The sequence below is a fragment of the Arvicola amphibius genome, chromosome 4 (assembly GCF_903992535.2).
Source record: "Arvicola amphibius chromosome 4, mArvAmp1.2, whole genome shotgun sequence".
Classification (NCBI taxonomy): Eukaryota; Metazoa; Chordata; class Mammalia; order Rodentia; family Cricetidae; genus Arvicola; species Arvicola amphibius.
In genome coordinates this window covers 22420690-22443659 of record NC_052050.1, presented here as the reverse complement: position 1 = coordinate 22443659, position 22970 = coordinate 22420690, and the positions used below count along the sequence as shown (strand labels likewise).

The 22970-nt window shown below is 41.8% G+C and overlaps 1 protein-coding gene across 1 annotated transcript; it reads right to left on the bottom strand.

Moving 5' to 3' along the window:
* Positions 1-580: 580 nt before the first annotated feature.
* On the bottom strand, positions 581-21447 carry Smarce1 (SWI/SNF related, matrix associated, actin dependent regulator of chromatin, subfamily e, member 1). Its single transcript, XM_038326677.1, has 11 exons — positions 21229-21447; positions 19315-19366; positions 19094-19137; positions 15829-15933; positions 11274-11354; positions 10202-10333; positions 9750-9921; positions 5598-5770; positions 4906-5007; positions 3947-4157; positions 581-1834 (listed from the first exon to the last, which is right to left on the bottom strand). Exons 2-11 carry the CDS (start codon positions 19319-19321, stop codon positions 1626-1628), a joined length of 1236 nt encoding a protein of 411 aa, XP_038182605.1. The 5' UTR covers positions 19322-19366; positions 21229-21447; the 3' UTR covers positions 581-1625.
* Positions 21448-22970: the final 1523 nt, after the last annotated feature.

Here is a 22970-nt window from a genome sequence, read left to right as displayed (position 1 = left end):
AGCCTCCTCTGCGGCAGCCTTGGTCCGGAACTCCTTACCCAGTGCTGCCCTCGGTGCAGGCGCAGATGCCTCCAGGCTCACGTTTTCTGCTCCATCTCACCTACCAGAGGATTCTAGCTGTAGCTAGAGAATTTGTCTGGAATGAGACGTTTTGAATTCTTGCTTTACCAGCTCAATACCCAAAGTAGACCAGTTGGTAACAAAGTTCTTTGATTCACAAGGAACTGTGCGAAAGTTCTACGGAGAATCATGGAAACATTGACCAAAGGATGACCTCACACATTGGTCTTCCTCTCAGGAAGCTGAATGGTGTAGACTCGGACACTAGGGGTACTGTGTGCTCAGCTGCAGCAAGTTACTGGAACTGAGGAGTGCAGGGGTAGTGTCCCCACATGAACACAGGCTATATCCATTACTTAGCCACACTTCTTACATACAATTCAGACACCATAGATTTCTTCAGTCCAATTAACACTAACAGCTCATGAGACTTAAGTATGACAATGATGCTCATGTATCATAGGGGTCAAATTATATGCCCGTCTTTTATCTTCTATAGTGCAATAAAAACACTGAAACCTTTATCTTCATATCTTTATTATGTTTGGACCTTTAAGAAACATATACCATAATATATACCACTATTCAGTAAAAATCTATTCTAGGTTTTAGGAAGCACACACCACAAACTATCTTGTTTCTGGTCTCTAAGACTACCAAGGATTTATCAAAAAGGTAGGCTCTGATCTATGGAATCTCAAGCCTTGAGGTTTTCATCACTGTAAAATATGCTCAAGTGGATAAATTTTATTACTGTTTTTCTTCTGGAACAGGCTAAGTTTTAAGTTTGTAGTCCATTATATCCATTATAAGAATATTCCATTCCTTAAGCTCTGTTGTCTATCATGTCTTTGGAAAACCAACCTGGTTTTAAAAAAGTATTTCTTTCCCCCTGTACAGTGAGGATGAATTTCCCAGAACACATCCCATATTAACTAGAATGAAAACACTATAGATAAAGTACACGTGCTGTGCTCACTCTAATGACTATTCACACCGTAACTATTCTACCATGGAGACACTGCCGCACCAGTCCAACTACGTGTAGTTAGTCTCTGGGTACGTTCCACCCTGGAAGAGAACTGGATCTGAGATTAGAAATACAAAGGGTAACAAGTTAACAAACGTACTCACATGACGTTTTCAAGAGGGTCCTCTGTACAAGAACACAGGACAGGGGCTCGGAAAGCTGTGGACAGGGCTGGGAAGGGTTAAAGCTATGGCTTTGCTGAGCACCCACGTGAGATGAAGGAAGGCATTTGTAAGAGTAGATTCTGCAGCATCGAAGGTAATTCTTGAAAAGAGCTGAGTGGCTTCTCAATTAATCTCAGTTCTGAGGCTTCAGAAGTTGAGAGCTACCAACAGTATCCAAAGGAAAGCCATTTCCGAGATGCTAAGAAAGGTGCATGCCTGATATTAGGCTGTGATGTTGATGGTTGAAAAGACTTTGGTGGTACCAATGGAAAAGGAAATAATTAATACACAAACCACATAACACCATTAAAACCAAAAAACATTTTTTTTCCATTTAAAAAAGTTTTAGGACACATAAAACAAGGCAACATTTATTCCTTCTTCTCGTCTTCTGGCATGGGGTCTGTGGGCGGCTCCTCCACTGTCGCACTGTTGCTCTCTGAGCCAGTATTACTATCACTGGTCCCTTCGACCTCCATGCTGTCAGCCCCCTCCTGCCCACTCTCCTTGTCCTCAGGAGTGGATGTGCCTTCTTCACCATTCTGCTGGCTCTCGGTCGTTTCTTCCAGGTGTGTCTCCTCTGTAAGACACATTTGCAACTGTCAGTTCCAAGACAAACATTGACTCTAACTATGCTGATGGCATAAGACATTCTGTCCAATATGACAGCCACTAGCCACACATGGAGAAGCACCTGAAATGGACCAGTATGACCCAAGAATTTTTAAGCATATTTGAGACAACTTAGAATACAAAAATCTACATTTTTAACTTATAGGTTTATGACATTTAAATACAAACCAAACACTGTGAGAACTGAGCTTTTCAAAGTATGAAGCGTACAAAACACACACACTGGATTTTGAAGACTTGCTATGACAAAAGAATATAAGACAGTTATGGTTGTTGTGTGTGTGCACATGCACACACCATGTGTAGGTTAGAAGAGTGTTGTGTTCCTCAAGAACTGTCCACCCTTTGAAGACAGGATCTCTCACTGGCCCTGAAGTCACCGAGTAGGCTAGGCTGGCTGGAGATGAGCCCTAGGAATCTGCCTGCCTCAGCCTCCACTCCTGCTGTTTACACACAGGCTCCAGTCCCACCCACTGAGCTCTCTCTAGCCTAGAATGTTAATAATTTGAAGATGTTGGTAACATTTCAGTATTCTGAATTTACTGGGTTACATGTAACATTAAAACTAAGCCAGAGACATGGGCACCTGGTGTTTCAGCTGCTCAGAGGACTGAGGTTAAGACTGCTTGTGCCCAGTGCTTGAGGCCAGCCTGGGCAATATAAATATAGTATAGCAAGATCCTGCCTGAAACACACAAAATGAGGGCACAGAATGAAGATGCCATGCTCTGCTGCCAAATGCCAGTCCTGCTGGGTCATTTCCTTTAGGAAGTTAAGACCATAAGGTTTTTGACAACTCATTTTATTCCCCTTCAGTTCCCCCCTCCCTTTTCTTTTCCCTAAGTTAGAAGACAAAAGTAAACAGCCTGTGCTGTCAGAGTAAGAAAGATCTCATTCAAGGGGAAAACAGACTCAGGACTGAGCACAACCTTGCTGCAAGCAGAATCTGATTCTCAAGCACCCGCTGTAACCACAACAATGTGTTCCAGGCTCAAATTCATGGTAAAAAAGAGGTTCACACGAATAGAAAGAGGCCCAGAAAATGAAGATTGAGCCCAGACTTGTCAGAAAAGATAATCTGCTGAGTTACACACTGCATAACCGCCTGGTAGAGGTGCTGATGTTCATTAAGCCCTGAACAGGCAGTTGCTGTTTGAGTATAAAGTATGCCCGTGCCCCTTCTATTTCCTGTGAACTCTACTGGCATCCCCCGACTACTTCAGGCTTACTCCTGTTTACCCACAAGGCAGGACAAATGCTGCCAGAAGTTAAGCTGATCTCAAAATTCCAAGAATAACCAAATTTATTAGTATTTTATCTAAACTTTACCTTTAAAAAAAAAAACCAAATGCCAAACATGCTTTTATTTAGGGAAATCAGAACATCAAAAAGCAAACTGCTCTATGGTGAGGTCAGTTACCCATAGGCCTAGATAACTGTCATTTTAGGCTTTGTGGGCCAGGAAGTCTTCGTTACAAGTTCTGAAAACTCTCCTCTCTCTCTCTCTCTCTCTCTCTCTCTCTCTCTCTCTCTCTCTCTCTCTCTCTCTCTCTCTCTCTCTCTCTCTCCCCTCCCTCTCTCACACACAAACACACACGTTATCACCTCATAGCAGTCACAGATGAGTGTGGCCATCTTCCAATCTTCCAGTGACGCTTTACTTAGAGAAAGATGGAGGCAAGATCTGGCTTATGGCTTTTACTTTGCTCAAAGCCTATGTACCAAAGACCAAACGAATCTTGGGGACAATGGTAAAGGTTAAAATATTATTACTGCCTATTAACCCTATGTCAAATCCAGTACCAGAATGCACCCAGAGGCAGGTACTTTTCAATGAAGAAACGAGCTCAGTAAAGTCACAGTGCCAGCAATTGGGAAATGGACAGGATCCCTTTCCATCTGTCTCCAGAGCCACACGTGCCCACCTGGGTTCTACTATGGAGAGACTAGAAAGTCACAGGGATTAACTAACGGGAGTGGCTGCTGCAGAGCATCCAGAGGGAAAGGTCAGAAGGTAGCTATCAGGGCCCTCACATGTTCCTGCCAGGGAGCTGGTTACCTGTCTCCATAGGGATGTTCTCTTCATCCTTCTTCTCCTCGGCTTTGTTCGCTGCTTGCTCTTCCTCAGGGGCAATGCTGCCCTGACTGCGCTCTGCTTGCTCTGCTGCTTCCTTCTCCCGCTCCTCCTGTCTTTTGCGGGCCTGCTCCTCTGCCTGTGCAATTTCGGCTGCGATTTTCTCCATGTCTACTTCCACCTTCAGACCGCATAACTAGTCAAACACAAATAAGACAACTCTTAGCAATGTTGCCCCCTTCGGGCCTTGGGATCAGGTATGTTATTTCTTGGCTTAGTAATGGTATTTACACGGGTGAGTAGCACATATCAGTGTCTTGTCCTCAAACTATACAGGACAAAAAAGCTGCTGTAGCAGCAAACCAGACACAGCAGGGCAGGGGCTGCTGGGGCACTGCCCAGGACTGGGCTAGCCTTAGGATGCCCGACTCACACGTCGGCTACCAAACACTCTCTTCATTCATTTTTTAAGGTTTTTTTTTTTTTTTTTTTTTTTTTTTTTTTTTTTGAGACAGGGTCTCTATGTAGTCCTAGAAGTCACTATGTAGACTAGGCTGGCCTTGAACTCACTGAGACTCTCTTCTACCTGGGATCAAAGGTGTGCGCCACCACGCCCAGTTGAGATTTACTTGTTTTAATACAAAGTGCAACTGAACTACATCTAATGAATATACCGGAGAATAAATTACAATGAAGTGAAAATAATTCACAACTACAAAGATTTTAAACAAAAGCAGTAGAGGGATCTATCACCTGTGGGCCTACTCCTTCAATGTATACTACATGACACTGCAAATTTACTGTAATTTTTCTAAAAAACGGGAATAATTTATAAAGACAGTACAAGTTATACTGCAATGTTAGTACTGTTTCAAACACTACTTTAAGAAAAAAACCAAAGCAACAGGCACATGATAAAGACAGTCACTGAATGGAATGGATACCCTTTTAAGTTCATTGTTAAAGGAATCTGTGCTTTCCAGGAATTTCCTCTTCTTTTCCTGGTGTCGCTCCTCTATCTGAAGAAGCTCGGCTTCTAGTTTTCGCTGCAAGGTATGAGATCAGATTATGCAGTTATACTTCTCGCTAGGGCAGATGTAAAGCGCACCAAGTGCGTCATTTGAAAAGCTTACACTTCATTTGCATCTTTAGTTATGTGATGTGTGGCCATGTGCACAGGTGGAGGTGCCCAGGGAGGTCAGAGGAGGTGCCCGGTGCCCAGGAGCTGGAGTTACAGACGGTTGTGAGTCACCTCAGATGGGTTCTGGGAACTGAACTCAGGTTTTCTGGAAGATCTGTATATGTTCTTAACCACTGAACCATCTCTCCAGCCCACTAATTTTACATTTAAAAAAAATTAGGTATAAAATCTAGTTTTTTTTTTTTTTTTTTTTTTTTTTAAAAAAAAAAAAGTAAAATAGGGAAGGAAAGACTACCATTAACAAGATGATAATGAGTAAATTCTTTGGGAAAATCATTTCATAGCAATGCAGCAAAGGCTGATGGGGTGCCCAGAATTCTTCAGTTTGCACCTGTCTTTTCACAGGTCTACTTATAATACACTGCCTCAGAGCCAAATCATCTGGGGCTTGTGGTAGAGACTCCTCTTATTAGAATGAATGCTTTCTGCCCTTACCTGATGAACCATTAAAGACTGGACCTGTCGCTTGAGGACCTGCATTCTAGCTGTTGTGACAACCGACCGCACATCAGGGACCACGCTCTCACTGAGGATCTCACTGATGAGGCGGTGGTTTCTCTGGAAACGGGCGGTAGCTGTATGCTTCATTGAAAAGCCGTCATCATAATCTAGAAGGAAAGAAATGTTCTGGGAATCAGCTGGCTAGTCACCAGGACAGTGGTAACAAGAATCACCAAGTAAGCGTGGTCTTCAACTGTCCTAGCAAGTAGGTTTGCCCAGCATCAGGGGAGTCAGGGCAGGCCACAGTAAGAACCACACAGAGACAGAAAACACAACAAGCCGAAATGTTTCCATAAAGCTAGTAGGCAGGTGTTCTCAACCCCAGGGTGGGGTACCAAATGACCCTTTCATAGAGGTCATATATCAGATATTTACATTATAATTCATAACAGTAGCAAAATTGGTTATGAAGTAGCAACAAAAATAATATTATGGTTGGAGGTCACCACAACATGAGGAACTGTATTAATAAAGGGTCACAGCATTAGGAAGATTGAGAACGACTGTACTAAGGGATAATTCATGTCTGAGATTTGGTTAAAATACAAACAACATATGTTCACATCTCTTTAGGCCCTGGGATCCATGTGAAGCCTGCATGTGATGGCAGTACTTGAAATTCTGCCAAATGTTCCACTCTCCATTTGACAAATGCTGGACTGTAAATAGGAGGTATCTTTATCATAGTTGTTAAAATTAATAAAAATACCCATTTGTAAAATTAACTTATCACCATCTTCTCTAGCAGTATTTAGTTTTCCAGGCAGTACTTATAGTTTATTATATTAAAAAAATGGTAAAGACCCAAACTAATCTCACAGAAAAAAACAACTTGATTTCAAGGCTGGGAGACTGCTCACATGAGGATCTGTGAGGCAAGCATGAGGATCTAAATTTGAAACCAGCCAGTAAGTAAAAGCTGGGTGTGGCAGATTCAGGAGGCTCGGCAGTCATTCGAGCTAAAACAGCAAGCTCTAGGTTCAGAGAGGTACTCTATCAAAGAATAAAGCAGAGAAGAAACTGAGGAAGCAATCAGGATGTCCCCCCGACCTCCACGTGCCTGCACAGGGAAGCACAAGGGCCACACCCAACCACATGACGAAAGGTGGAGACTGAGGAAGACACTCAACATTGACACACACAAGAGCATCATCACACACTCCGAAATACTTGATTATAACTTATTTTTAATTTTTGCCAGTTTAAACATGCACATGGCTGTTATGAACGTATAAAGGTGCTACCCAAATTTAGGTACACACAGTACACAACTGTGTTATTTTTGGTATGTGAGATGCATGTATGTGGGTCTGCAGTGTGCACACATGCATGTGGAGACCAGAGAATGACAGGTGCCTTCTTCTCTTTCTGCCTTATAGACAAGGTCTCTCACTGAACCGGAAGCTCACCATTTTGACTAGACTCACAGCCCACCATGGTCCCAGAATCTGCCTGTTCTAGCTCCCCAATCCTGGAGTTATGGGTATGTGCCAGCTGTCCTATGCTTGGCTTTTTATATGTGTGCTGGAGACTTGAACTTAAGTCCGTGTGTTTGCACAGTGAAAGCACTTTACCTACTGGGCCCTCAAGCCCCAGGGTGTGTGATCTTTCTGAGACAAAATCTACTGTGTACCCCAGGCTGGCTTTGAACTCGCATCAGCCTGCCTGCCTTCATTTCTCAAGTCTGGGATAACAAGTGTGCCCTACCATACCTAGCATGTGTGCTTATTTCTGGAACACAAGTATCTCCTTTATCTTGCTTTATCACCTTCACCTGGGAGTCATCTGTACTAATATCTACTTTTCTTTACACTAACTCATTAAACAAAGCAAGTTTTCCTTCCAATATAGATAAAAATAAAGGTTGTCTCCAAAACAGCCAATCCTTAGTGTACAGGGGCCGTGCTTAGGAAACCCTGTTACACATGGAAACCCGCATGCTGCACACCATGGTCTCTGAAGTCATTTAAAAAGCCTTTGCTATCTTGCGTGAATCAAGGTCTGACTTGTGGACCTTCTGAGTTTTCTAAGGGGTCTGCAGATGTCGCCCTCTTATCTTGAAGTGTGGCTCCCATCTCTTGGTTTTCTGTGCATTTCTACCTCCCAAATTCTAGAGCAGTGGTTTTCAACCTGTGGGTCTTGACCCGCTGGAGGAATCAAACGACCCTTTTGTGGGGTCGCATATCAGGTATCTTCCATTTCAATATTGACATCATGATTCATAACTGTACTAAATTAGTTATGAAGTAACAATGAAATAATTTTATGGTTGGGGAGGTCACCACATGAACTGCATTAAAAGGTGACCACATTAGAAAGTTGGGAAATACTGTCCTAGAGGGCCACATTATATTAATATAGCTTCTTAATTATTTCCCATGTTACTGCTCATGTAAGAACCTCTCAAGCTTAGTTCCTGCTGTTATATTTTGCTTAGGAAATGTTTTATTCTCTACATATGGCTTCTAAGATGCGAACCTCTGTTTCTACTGTACAGACACATCCACTCTCACAGTTATTGCTCTTTGATTGTTTCAGTCACCTTTTTCCTGTGTCAATCATCTCTTTGGGTAACTCAAGTCTGCATGTGGACTTTAAGCAGTACTAATAATGTTTAACGCTCATTAAGCGTTTCTAGTTCAAATTTTATTACGTCCTACTGTATTTGAGAATTTTTGCCAGTAACTCCTCAATGAATCCTTCTGAAGCTCCTTTCTGCTCCTTCATCCTACTTGGCTGAATTTATTCCTGTCTTTTGGTGTCGTTGTAACCTCCTCCACTCTTTAAATCTCTTTAAAGTTCTTAAGAACCCCTCTGGTGTGTTTAAAATGGGATCTTAAATTATGATCCTGGAATTTTTGTGGCTGGTAATTGCTGCTTCCAATCCTGTTTGTTCAGCATGGAGTAAGACACAGAGACAAATAAACATTTACACAGCATGCCAAGTGAGTGGATGAGCACGCTCCTAAAGGGAGGGGACTATCTTGGGAGCACCTTATAGTTACAGACTGCCTGGCTGCGGAGGCCAGGAGAGTAATCTGCTCATCTGCACATGGAATCCTAACTAGGAAGCCTGGCCATCTGTGAGTAATGTATGTGTGTAATACATGATACCCTGTCTACATGTAATATATGACACACTCAGGAGTGATCTCGAGTGGTATTCTCAAATTCATACTAAATTTTGAATAAAGTTTTATAATGCTTCCACACACTCATTAATCTTTGCTTCCAAGAGCCTTTAATTCAGCAAATTTAGGTAATCGGTAAGATTGGGTATGGCAATTAAGAGCATGTGCAGCTCTTCTAGGAGAGCGCTCAGTTCCCAGCACCCATGCCAGGGAGCTCACAACTGCCTAGAACTCCAGCTCCAGAGGGTTTGACACCTTCTTCTGGCCTCCTCAGGTGCTGGACTCACATGTACAAACCTATAGGCTTGCTACACACATAATTAAAAAAAAGACTGGATGTAACTGGATAATTCAAATTTTTAGAAAAGAAGTTATCTGGGTGTGGTAGCACACACCTTTGATCCCAAGGTTCAAGGCAGAGGCAGGCAGACCTCTGTGAATTCAAGGCCAACTTGGACTACACAGTGAGCTCCACTCCAGGACAGCCAGGGTTATGTAGATATCCTGCTCTCAAAAAGCAAAACCAAACCAAATAACAAAAACTGCAGCAAAAAACCAAACCAAAATAAAAGAACCAACTAATCCAAACAAAACAACCCCCCCAAAACAAACAAACAACAAACAAACAAACAAAAAACCCATAATGTCACTTAGGGTGTGTCCGCAGAAGCCTGTAATCCAGAGTTTGGAGGCCGAGGCTGGAGAAATCAGTTCAATATAAATCTGTGCACCACAGTGAGATCCTATCTTCAAAAAACAAACAAATCCTACATTCTGAGCACAAAGACACCGAGAAGTAGCGCACACAGCTGTTTTTCTTTACTTACTTTCCACTCTAAGACCCTATTATTGAAATAATCTAAAATTATGCTTTCCATTTAATACAATAAATTAAGATTTATCTTCTATTTTAATTCAGAGAGAAAGCACACTCAAACCCCACTTCCCTCCTTACCATCTGGATCCTCAGCAGGCTGAATGCTCATATAAGGTTCTCCTTTCTCCATGCGAGACTGTCTCTGTCGACTTTCTTCCTCTAATGCAGCTTCGGCACGACTTTTTGCATTAATATATGCAAGGTATGCAGGGGAATTATGATAGGCCTTCATAGATTCATTGTACTCTATCTGAAATTGAAAGGGGTGTTGGTGTTTTATAATGTACGTCCTACAGGCTACCACGTGTGCCTGCCTCAGTCATCTGAATGTGGGGCACGAGGCAAAGCATGGTGTCCTGACAGTCGTCTCTCTTTTTCAACAGGGAATACGAGGTTCAGCAGAAGTTCAGTGAGTGGAGCTTGGTGGATGCAACTTCAGTGCTGCCTCAGCTTTCTGGTCAAGCCTTATGTTTCTTTCACAAATAATAAAATGTTTTATTTATATTTAAAATATTTTATTTATCCCCTACCTTTTCAGCTTCGTATTCGTTTAAATATTCTTGTTTCTCTTCATCAGTGAGATCTCGCCACATGCCACCAATAATCTTGCCAATTTCCCACAACTTTAGGTCAGGGTTGGAAGCCTTTACTTGGTCCCAGACCTTAAAAGCCAACAGTTAAAAATCCAATATTAATGCCTAAGTATATAGTCATTTAAAAATACTCTATTATGGAACCCTTTAAATACAAACAAAGGCAGAGAAGACAGTATCAAACTAGCATGTACCAATCAGCCTGCTTCAAAACTGCCAACAGCTGGCTTATCTCATTTCATCTTTACCCTGGCGGAGTTCATACACCACGTCATTTTACTCAAATACTTCAAACTGATAATGTAAGAACACCATTAATCACAGTACATGCCCACAGCAAATTAAGCAAACAATTAAAATATGTCTCTAACAGTTCAAGCAGATTTAGTAGTTAATTTGTATAATACAATGGCATCATACTATCAAACACATAAATAATAATTATGATCAAAATAATACTTTTACTATACTTACAAATTAATTCGTTTTGTGCTCTTGGAATTGATCCTAAGGGCTCTGACAGCACATGTTTTACTACTGAGCTACATCTCAGACTTATTATTATTCTTAATAAAAATAAGATATTAATATATATAGTCTTGCATTCCCCTTTCTTTTTTTCAAGACAGGGTTTCTCTGTAGCTTTGGAGTCTGTCCTGGGACTCCCTCTGTAGACCAGGCTGGCTTTGACTTTAACAGAAATCTGCCTGCCTCTGCCTCCCGAGTGCTGGGATTAAAGGCGTGCGCCACCACCACCTGGCACATTCTCCTTTCTACTTAACATTTTTCTCATGTCTTTCAATATTCTCCAAAAGGTATTACTCATGGCTACAGACTAATCTGTTTAAAAGATTTTAGGAGTTTATTTAACCATGCTCCTCTTCGATATGAGTTCTGGAACTCTGAAATCAGAACAAACCACTTAATCCTTCCCCCTATTTTGTGTAAGGATGACGCTGAGACCGTCTGCAGTGGCACGGAAGGCCATCTTCTGGTCCCCGGTACGCACCTTCCTGCTGTACCTCATGTAGGGCATCAGCGGCTTATCTGGAGGCTTTGGCGGCTTTGGAATCGTGATACCAGATGATGCCTGTAAGAGAGTTAAACACACTCATTCTTCAGCTGCTAGGAGCTCACCAGCACCTGAAAGAGAGCCCCTTAAAAATTCTACTGCGCCTTTCTTCTACTCGTCCATGGATACAACTCTTATTATTTTCGCCAAAGAAAATAGATATCACTGTAAATTCAGAAATGTTTATATCAAAGGAAAATGACTTTAAACACATAATATTTAATGTTTTACTTAGCAGTTTATTTCCACTGTTGGACAGCCTGGCTGCAAGAATAAAATATTATACATAATCCACACACTGAAAATGGAATTATATGCCAAACGCCTCACACTTAGGAATGTTACCTTTTATTTGCTCAGTTACTATTACGCAGTCAACGTTGGATATCTGCAGACTCTGAGCACTTACCATACGCACACAGCCTACAGGGGATCTCGTTATATCAGGAATGTACCCCATACAAATAACATAAAGACCACCTCCCATGTTAAAAAAAAAATCACCAATAAGAAATAGGAGGTAACTGGAAACCTAGCAAATACATTTAAAAAGAAAATATGTCCTTTAGAAATAGATTTATTTCTCTTAAGGTTTTACATTGTCTTGTTGTTTTGTTTCATGTCTCTGTAGTCTTGGGGCAGCAGTTTTCCTACAGTGGATCAAGATGCACAGATTCAAGTCACACTGTCCTTGTCCTCATTAGACAGCCACATGGAAACAAGGAAGCGCGTTAGGCGCTGACACTGGCAGACCTTGCTCATGTTACTTTTGAGGCCCATTCCACAAAATTGCTTTTGTGGAAAAGAAATGAGGACAAGGAAGGACAGGATACAGAAAAAAGAAAATTAAAAAAAAATATTGAAAGTGATTGGTCCTGTTTATGTGAGGAGATACAGGCACAGGCAAGGAGACATCAGATGCCCCATATAAAGCTGCCACTCCAAGGGCATCTAGTTCTGAACTTTTCTATCTCCTCTTCATATCTCCACACTGATGAAGGGGCCAGAATAAGAAGGAACATGTTCTATCAGACTTGGCTCTGACATCACTGACTCTCATGGTCAGAATGGGGAGAGGACTGCTTGCTTCACTCTATAATCACCAACACACGTACTGACAAGTCCTTGCTGCTCAGACCCACAGACAGATGTGGTCTTAACCAGCAGGGGGTGGTGAAATGAAGCGAGACATGCGGGCAGAACTAACACAGTGGTTAGAGTAGCCAATCAGGGACGCGGGCACCACTGCAGGAGCCCTAAGAAGTCAAGAGTCCTACACGGCTAACCTTTGCATGGAAAGTCTGCTTCCCAATACAGGACATGATTAGAAAACATTTCTAACCCAGTCCCAGACAAACTTTTAGAACACAAAGTGAGTGACAAATAAAACAAAATAAAGTTGTGCCCATATTTGAAGGGACCAAAATACTGTTAATAAGTAAAAATTCTAACATGTTAACATTTCAAACTTTGGGTATACATTAAAACAGCTAAAAAACAAAGTTTATTAATATTTTCTCAAATCTTCCAAAGAATCACATTTTAGAACATTAATAGATTTGCTAATTCACCTCCTTTCCAAAAAAGGTACCCAAACAGAATTACAAATAAAAAACAAAACAAAACAAAACAACACGAAACAATACTTCCCCTAATCCCTAAGAATAATAAGTGAAATTCCAGTTGGTTTGGGGACCCTAAAGAAGTTTATCATCACATATCACCAATTTGCTTAACATCTCAGACTCCTTTCTAAATGTCCCAAACATTTTTCTACTCTGCACTGAGTGCGTTATTCCGTCCTTTCTTGTTAAGAGTCAACTAGAAACAGCTACTATGTGCTTGCTGTGCTGTGAATAAGAAAAACTGCAATCGGCCCTGCTCTTTGGCTAAGTGGCCAGGAGCACAATTTTGAAAAGCTCAACTTTGCTGTCGATGAGAACCCTTCCTTGTTGCTATCCCACCTGTAGCACTAAGTCTCCACCTTTCCAATTTCTTTCTTCCTATTTGCAATGAATTGGAGGTGGGAAGCAAATACTTAGGTTTGTAAAAACTGTTCTGATCTAAGAGTTAGGGCCTGGTCAATATGTGGAGAAAGTCCATGATTTGTATTTTGTGGTCGATTCATCTTGAACAGCACAAGAGAATTTTTTTGTTGTTTCTCAATTCTTAGCTGTTTCTCTGGCAAGGTCTTATTTAAGGATTTTCTTCTGGCGACCGGATTTCTACTAGCAAGAAGTAGGCTACTTTCAACACTCTATTTCAATCTGTTTATGATCTGTATATTAGAAAATGTGAACTATCACTTGAATAAACCGATCAGGCATGGGCTACACTCAAAGCTATTCTAAATCCTCCAAAGGTCTCAATCTGGTACCTAAGCGCTTTATTTTTTTAAAGATTTATTTATTTATTATGTATACAACATTCTGCCTCGATGTATGTCTGCACAGCAGAGGAGGGCACCAGATCTCAGTACAGACGGTTGTGAGTCACCATGTGGTTGCTGGGAATTGAACTCAGGACCTTTGGAAGAGCAGTCAGTACTCTTAACCTCTGAGCCATCTCTCCAGCCCCGTACCTAAGTGCTTTATTATCTGAAAATAACCCACATGTTAAGACAGCTCTTGACTGGAGTTTCACAGAGTCATTTCACCAAATCACTATGGCTATTTATAGAAAACAATTTACTCAACAGGAACATTGCTCACTAAGTAGTGCATCATTGGGGTCATTCTCTACAAACCCTTTTTATAAGCATCTGAGTCCCAAAACACTAAGTCAGACATACAAGAGAAAGCAAGTCCTAGGTTTCCAGCAGTCTGCTCACACGTCAGTCTGGTGGTAATAGAAGAAAAGGACAGTAATACAAGGAAACAACTACAGAGAAGGCACACACCAAACTTCACTCCTAACCCACTCCCTACCCTGACGGCTAGAGCTCACTCTGCATTCTGAGTTCTTCTACTCCCTAGGAGGGAAAGGGTTGAAAACACACGACCAGCCTAGGTCCAGAAAGAGTGCACTCTCCCTTTTCTAATCAGGTTTCTACTGAATGACTGTACTCTGTATCAACAGAGAGGCCTCACAGCTATCCACAAATTAAGAACTGGCTGTTTATTCAAATCCAAAACCAAGTTATTCTAGATCACAGAGACTACTGGTTCATCAGCATGGCTACCAAGAGCTTCAAGTATGGAGTGATTCAAAAATCATCATTCTTACTTAATATCCATAAATAAAATTTCTGCATTAACACAAATGATCTAAAACTAATTCTGCTTACTATGTGAATTATAATGTTCTTTTTCATCCAATAACCTTGCCACTCATTACACTTGTGAAACAACACATTTAGGCCAGAGAAAAACACACACTGCTGCACACAGAAACTATGTGCATTGCACAACACACACAGAAACATAGTTTTCAGAACCGTTTTCAGATACTGTGAAATACATATGGCACATAGAACTTGATATGCTTATGAAGTACAAATTATGCAGAAACAATGAAAAATTTAGACAAACAAAACCTATCAAGCTAAGCAATGTGCTTACCAAGATAGACACACGGTTTGATAGTGACGAATTTTCAGCTATAGCTTTACTACAGGGTGAGAGGGTTTTGTTTTGTTTTGTTCTTTGAGTTACATTTCTTTTTTATGAAAACAGCAAATGAAAAACCAGATACTAAAAAGATTACAGCCATTCTGTGTTGTATATATTCTCACCAACACCACATTTTAATGGAGGTACTTGACTTTTGGATTTATTGCCTTAATTTCCTTGGATTTTAAAATAATTTAAAAATAAAAGCTTTGAAGTATCCAGCTTTGATTATCTTAGTTAGATCACTTAAAGAAACACCCCAAATTTTAGGAATCATCTTTCTTACAACAGACTGGACTGGACCTCCAGTTGCACTTATCTGACACCAAGAATTCAAGTTTTATTCTGAAATTCCTTGAGGTGACAGTAAAATCTTTTTCTGTGTTAAACTGGAAAGAAACAAGTCTCAGATAGGTCAATTACTAAATCCAAAAGACAAATAGCTGAGTGTGGCAGTTTGGATGGGCAGGTCTGCCCAAAGTTTTCTAGTTCAGATGAAGCCAGGTCTAGTCCAAGCATTCCTTAAGAAACTACATCCTTGAGAGTACCGCCAATTACCTTAGACAACAAAAAGACACTCTTCATGACATAAAGTATGTTAACCAAAAGAATTCGAGATTTGTTTACATAGATAGTATGAGCATTAAGTGTTTAAGGCTTAATCCCTATTGATCACCAAACAGAATGGATTTCTTTTCTTCCAAGTATATATCCAGACTGCACTTTCTTTTTTCCAGTGTAAGACTGTACAAAACAGTTGAAAAGTCAGGTTAAATTTTTTTTTAAATGGCTGTGCGTCTGATTCAAAAGGACCTAACTCTGGAGGCATTTCTGGTCAATTCCAGTTGTTTGCCGGAGGCTGTAATAGTTGATTCTCCTACCGTGACCCGGCTGTTGGTGCCCGGGTTCCCTCCCAGCCTGTAGTTGTTGTAGGCGAGATGACTGTATGGATTGTATCCCACAAACCCTGGTGTGCTGGGCATTTGCTGATGGAAACAAATGAGACAAAAACACGAATGAGAAATGAGCTCAAACGAGGAAAACACAGAAATGAAAAATGATCTGCAATATGGCATGCAAAAGCAACCTGAATTTAAACAAGCAATGATGTGTTGTAATTGTTCTTTTTGTTATTGTTGAGGAAATTAAGTTTTTTTTTTAAACTGAGAAACCAGCCTGCAAGTATGTATGTGCATGCATGTGCATGTGAGATTGTGTATGTTTCTTCTCTTTCCCTCTTTTCCTTGGTGGGGGTTAGGGATGCTTGTGAGACAGAGTATGTTGTGCTTTGTTTCTGAGGAAGGCATCACACTGCAGTTTCAAACATCTACAACTACTTCATGGTCAACAGTATGAGAGAAGAATTTGGCAATCTGTGATGTCTGAGATGGGAAAGCTTCAAGTATGATAAACTTTAAGTCTGAAAACACTACATGCAAACAAAACATGATTTATTGGACAGTTATGTGGATGCTACCAATGCACTCATTTACTAAAAACAAAAACAAATGGATCTGCTTTCAAAGACAGCTTTAAGTAATTTTATATGTGACAAATGAGAAGAGACTCAAATCGGGAGGCCAGGAATTGTCAGTAGGAAAGAACATATGCTGGATTCAATGGATGTCACATGCATGATTTCAAACAAGGACTTGTAAGAAATGCATAGATTTCATACTGGGGTACTATCTGATCTTTAACCCAGTCATTCTCTCATAGGCTTTCTCTTCCATCTCTTCTTTGATCCATCTTCCATAGGTGATCATGAACAGTTTATGCATTTAATTTTAATGGGAACTACGTCTTTTTAGTTGACAGACTTGAACTTCTTTTTCATCTGAATTCCTGAAGGCTCTCAGCCTTTCCAAATACAACTGCTCGCTGCAGCGACAAAATTCTTGATTTTTGTGAATTATGTGTTGATAAAAATCACAAATGGGTTCTTATATAATTGTGGCCTTATGGTTAATACAATGACATCCAATGTTCATAAAAATCAAAAAAATGCATTAAAAATGTAGTAAAGAGAAACCAAAAATGTATAGTTTACTTAGTCAAACTCAATCATAATAAGTGATAGCAATGTCATTTTTACATGCAATTAACATAGCTCTCCTGATTATACAAGAGTTCACTTGACACATCCCCGCTAGACTTTAGTTGTCACAAAATCAATGTCATTTCCTAAAACATGCCCTTGTACATATCCTTAGTATCCAAAGACATTCAAGCAGGCAGCACATGTGATACTTTTTAGAGGAGAACAAAGTGATCAATTATAGCCCATAGTTAGAAAAGACGCAAATTAAGCATATTTAAGTAGCAAAACACAGATGAAATAGTAAAGGCACAAAAGAAGTGCATGTTACACATGGAGTGGCTCATCTGGGTGGTGGCTGTGGAGGGGTGGGTGGTGGTGATGGTGGGAAAAGCAATGGAGTAAAAAAAAAAAGAGAGAGAGAGAGCGGCTAACTCATTCTATATTCATTCTACTAGATGTTAGAATTCCTAGTTCCTGAATTTTGTGTGAAAATGTGAAATTATGGTATGAGGGACAAAAAAAGATCCCCTTCTTTGTATGAAAACTCAGGAGGGGATCCTGTTTTTTAAATATCTTTATTTCAAAAATAAATAGCAAGTTTGTTCATATAAACTACTGGAGGCACTATTTATATAAAATGATACCTCCAAACACTGCATAAAGAATGAGAGTTACAGGTTCAATATGAATCAATAACGTGAGCAAATAGGGGAATTTAAAAAAAATGAAACTAGCATATAGTAATTCTACCACTTCTAAAGTTGAAGGACCTAGTTATATCTTTGAGGCTCTTAATCGCTCAACTCAATCTTTACACAACCATGAGTATGTGATGGAGATGGCGGTAAGAATTATTCTTTAAGAAAGAAAATAATGAAGCACAAGACTTTACAGTCTACCAAAGTAACTTTACAGACTGTATTACATGAAGTGAACTTAAGATGTATGATACGCTTTTTAAAAAGATCATCTCAGGAGAAACAAACTGCTGATAAATATAACTAAAACGTTCACCTACAGGTTAGTAAATCAGACTAGTTACCTAATGGAGAAAACAAAATGACAAAGGAACTCATTAGTAATAAAAGGAGACTAGCCTGAAATTAGTTGGAGAGGGATGGAAGGAAGAGCTAGCCGATATTAAAGAATTAATTTGGGGCTGGGCATGCTGCTAATCCCAGCATTTGGGAGGCCGAGGCAGAAGGATCACCATTTCGAAGCCAGCCTGGGCTACATAGAGACCCTGTCTCAAAACAAAACAAAAGAAATCAAAATAGCCCTGACTCTGACTTTGTAGGCTATGGTTCTGTTAAGTGACTTCTGTTTTTTAAATGAAGAAAGCCATTTCAGCATTTCCACAGGGGCCTGCACAGCTGCCGTGAGAGCTGCACTGTGGCCTGGAGGATTGTTTTCCATGCTGATCAAGCAGGGCTAGAGCTTGCTGGGAGAAACACATCAGTAGGCCAATCAGCATAATTTATGGAGAGGAACAAAATTCAGCAGCAAGTTCTGACCCATGGGTAATGAAATTCTTACTTGAGCAGCTTGAAAGTAAGACTTATGATGAGTGTTATCTTCAGAACTAGAAAGTTTATTTAATGTGAAAATTTTATATATGCAGACAAGAAAGTTTAATTAAAAAATTTGTGTTGCTGGGGCTCCAACCTGGGCCTTGCACATGCTAGGCGAGCGCTCTGCCACTCAGCTATGTCCCTAGCCCTTAGAGTGAGAGAAAAACATGTAATAACCAGCTGAAGGTTAGGTTTAAAAGCAACAATAGCAAAAGGGTAAATAATGCCAGAACGAGCATTTAATCAACTTATAGACTCTTTAACAGGGAAAACAAGGAAGAAGTGTTTCATTCATTTCCCATTAGGAAAAAACAGAGCACAGGAGGTTGGAAGCTCACAGTATGTAATTTTAGATGCTGGATTTGGTTCAAAGTAGGATGAAAAGGATTATTTTATTTAGTAGGAAGTGCTGATTTTTAGCTGAATTTTCTGTCTTGTGGCTGTGATGACTGAGTGACTGTCACTGGAAGACATCTGGGTTTTTGTATCAAGGCCAGACTTGGCTATTACATTAACAAGAAAATTAAAACTTACTGTTGCAGGAGCTGGGGTGGGAGGTGGGGCATAAGATGGTCTTTCTGTTTGAAAGAAAATAAATAACTTCTTGTAAACAACTGAGATATAATACTATGCAACAAAACTACCAATGGTCCTGTTTTGAAGAAAAAAAAAAATGAGAGTAGTTGGAATTCCCATTTGCTAGGGCATTAGTCTCGTATTAACACAGATTGATAAATATAAAAATTGAAACTTACTTGACATTTTGGAAGATTAAGTTCTCAGTTCCTTAAGAATGAATCTGAGACACTAAAATAAAAAAAAAGAAAAAAAAGAAAAAAAAAGAGAATCAAAACTCAGCAAGCATAAGAGAATGTTTTCCTAAAGAATAGGGTAGTTTGATTGGTATTTCTGAGCAAAATTACGTCACTATTGATTACTAGCAATCAAGCCTTTTGCTTATTTTTAACTAGTTCTTGTAATCATTTGGTTGATCAGGATTAAATGAAGAAAGTTACTGGGAAATTTAGAGTTGTATTAGAAATGGATCTTTAGGTTTTTGCTTATGGTATTGAGCCACGTCTCGTATGGAAAACATTTTGCTGATGCCATGCAAACGTCTACTTAGACTGGTAAAAGAAAACAATGATCATAATAGAATGTGATGTATTATCAGGGTGACCCCAAGGAGGCCTATCAGACGCTGACAAATCCCTGACCAGCAGCTCTGCTTTTTTTTAGGGGACATCTTTTATTGAGACAGAGCAAATGTCTTATTCCTGGAAACAGTGTGAAAGATAATTTGGTATGATAACGATGATCTTCACATTCTCCTTTGTTGGTAAATAGTTTCATAAGTGAGGGAACACATTTTCAGAGTCTACTGGAATGACTCTTATTGGTCCTTTACAGCCCATTTCAGAAATTACTCAGGGACTTTCCTGATAAATTATCTGGGCAGAACACCTGTATCTTCTCTGTATTCTTATCTGGTTACAAAGATCAATGGCATCTTCCCTTACCCGACAGGCCAATATGGCTCGGTTTTGTCTTGAAAGAGAGAAGGGGTGGTCTAATTTATTGTTGTATTGCTCAAACCTAGCTCAATTCTTCATGGATTTGGCCCTGGTATTACCAGCTCACAACATGGACAGATGCGAGCCCGCTCCTTTACTCAACACACACCACAAATGGTAATATATATAGAGATGAAAATTCATTTTTAGAAAGGTGAATAAACTATGCTTACTGGAGTACCCATCGCGATGTACAACATTTTTTTTCCCCCTTCTTTTAGTCTTCATTTTAAGAAAATGCCTCGCACCATCAGGGTGAGAGCTCTGAGGTGGAAACTTCAGTTTCTCAGCCCAGGGCTCTCTTTTTCTTCCTTCAGCACCCAGTAGGCCTTGCTGTGGGGCGCCCCGACAGAAACTGTAACAAGGTCCCTGGTCCCTTACACTTCAAGGCTAACAAATGATTGCTCTCTAACTCGTAAGAGTGGATCTAACCCTAGCGCCTGGCGTGGAACTCAGTATCTGTTGAATAATTAATTACCTTTACAAGGTAGGCTTATCACAGCCTCGCTCACTATTCACAACGACCCTACCAGACACAGACGGCTGTCCCCATTTATAAACCAAGAAACAGCCTCAGGGCGATTAAGATAGTGTCTAAAGCCGTAGGCCCAGAACTGCCAGGGGTGGGTTTAAACCCAACCCACGCCGTCTCTGAGTTCACTCCTCACTCCAGGCCACCTCGGGAGTCTTTAGGTCGCCGCCTGAACCAAAAAGGGAACCACCTTCCAGGTGGGTGAGGCCCCCCCCCCCCCGCTGGCCTTGCTCGGAGGGCTTCCCGAGGTCCCCACCCCCTGAGTTTGTGGCCGAGGTTGAGCTTTTCTGACAACTTCCCCGCAGGGGGGTGTGCATCGGTGCTCGGCCAGCGTCCGAGGTCCAGCGGAAAGGGAAAAGTGGCGCCTCGGAGGAGCTGTCCCGGATGGGGCTTCCTTGTGACCCCGCCGCCGCTAGGCCTCACAGAGGCCGCATCGGCCCTAGTTCCCGCCTCGGAGCCGAACCTGACCCCAGCACCCCGCGGGAACTCGGAGTCCCGCCAAGCCGACACACCACGGCCCGCCACCCTCCCCGACCGGGTCGGGCCCACTTGGAAACACTCACCCGCGGGCCGAAAAGGCGCCCGCAGCTCCGGCTTCGCTTCCCTTTGTCCCGCGCTCGCCCCGCCCCTCGCGCCGGAGCTTCCGCGCTCGCACTTTCCACACGCTCCGGGATTTCTCTGCGGGCCGCGGCCGGCTCTCCTCAGACGAATAGCCCTTCCCGTGAGGACGTGGCGAGGCTTAGTGCAGCCGAGGATTTTTTTTTCAGGCTCTCCAGTTTCCTCAGAACTCTTCCAATTCGGATCCTATCCCAGCCGGGCGCCGATTCGTCACGGCGAGGAGGGCGGAGAAGGCCGGGCCGCGTTGCGGGCCCTGGTTCGCGGCCGGGCGGCAGGAACTGCGCCGCCGGGAGCGCGGCAGGGATCCACCAAGGCGGTGGTGTCACCGTGTGAGACCCGCGCCGGGCGAAAGCACGCCGGAGCCTCTGCCGGGAGAGGGCGGGACGCTGCTCCCGCACACCCCGCACCCCGGCGCTACCCTTCGCTGTGGTCCTCAGTACGCCGCCGCTGCAGGATGGAGATGGAGGCGGGGAGGACTCGGGTCGCCGCGTTTAGGTTCTCGCCGGCGCCCAGCGGGGCTCCCTGCCTCAGCAGCCTCAGCGAAAAGCAACACGGGAGTTTTTGTAGTTTTCTAGATGCTTCTAGAGATTGAGTGATGGCGACGGGTTTCTGAGCCTAGGGTCCTCAGCTGTCAGCTCACTCTCGCCAGCTCGCATACCTGTGACAGTTTACGTGTCTTTCCAGGAGAACCAATTCCGATTAGCCTCACCTGCCTGCTGCTCAACTGTTTCTTTGTGATGCCTTCTGGGAACTTTCCCAGGCTCTTTGTAGTCCAGTGTCTTGGTACCCTCTATATAGGACAATTTCATAATTACCAGTGTTTTCTAAGGGCTACTTTCATAGTTAGGTGTTCAGCTAGTGTGTGTGGCGGCACCTTTCTGGACCATTCCAAGGCTCATTTTATTAATTCCAAGTACCTGGCGGATGTGGGTCATGGTGGAGAAAAACCGATTAGATGACCCGTGGTTATCTAAGGGCAGTGTTAGCGTTTAGAGAAACTGGTTGAATTCTGGAGCTACCGGCCGGCCCTGCAGAGCAGGGATAAGCGATGATACTGTCCAGTTCTTCCATCGCCCAGTATTTTCATACCCAGTAGTAGAAATTAAATGAAAGAGCACATTGAAAGGAAAGACTAAAGAGAGTTTGGCAGACGAATGGGTGGCATGAGAGAATGTATCTGGAACTGGTTTTTAGCATAAAAAGCACATAGAGGGTGAATGTAGGACCCACAAAGTCACATCAGGGATCCAGTATCTTCTTACTTTTTGGCCTGTTCAGCAACTCTAGTCTTGTTACTTCCCTGCCTTAGCGATTGTGGGATGCAGTGGTAGAAAGGGAGGTGGGGGCTCACGGTGCTGCAGTGTGTGTGTGTGTGTGTGTGTGTGTGTATCACATAACTATATGAACACAACATGTTCAGTTCAGTTAGTGCTCCTATCACATGATTTCAGAGCTGACCTTTTGGTATTGGATAACCCGTTAGGGGGTTCGTCCCTGGGAGGACTTCCTCTTGCTCTCAGCATTCCTTGGTTACCTGTAGTTCATTGTCTAGGGGTGAGGATGTTTGATATCTTGAACAATGGATGATGTATTTAGATGCTTATTATCTGTGAAATTAATGGATGATGATCTCATTATCCCCCTTTGGTTCTTCCTCTAGATCTTAAGATTTCAAAAATGTATAAAG

Bases quoted from the DNA above. Each gene is read 5' to 3' on its own strand.
- Smarce1 (XM_038326677.1), bottom strand. The intron at 10,334-11,273 runs GTGCGTACCGGG...TTGGCTTTTAAG, and splicing joins ACATGAGGTACAGCAGGAAG to GTCTGGGACCAAGTAAAGGC. The intron at 9,922-10,201 runs GTAGGGGATAAA...TTTCAATTTCAG, and splicing joins ACGAATACGAAGCTGAAAAG to ATAGAGTACAATGAATCTAT.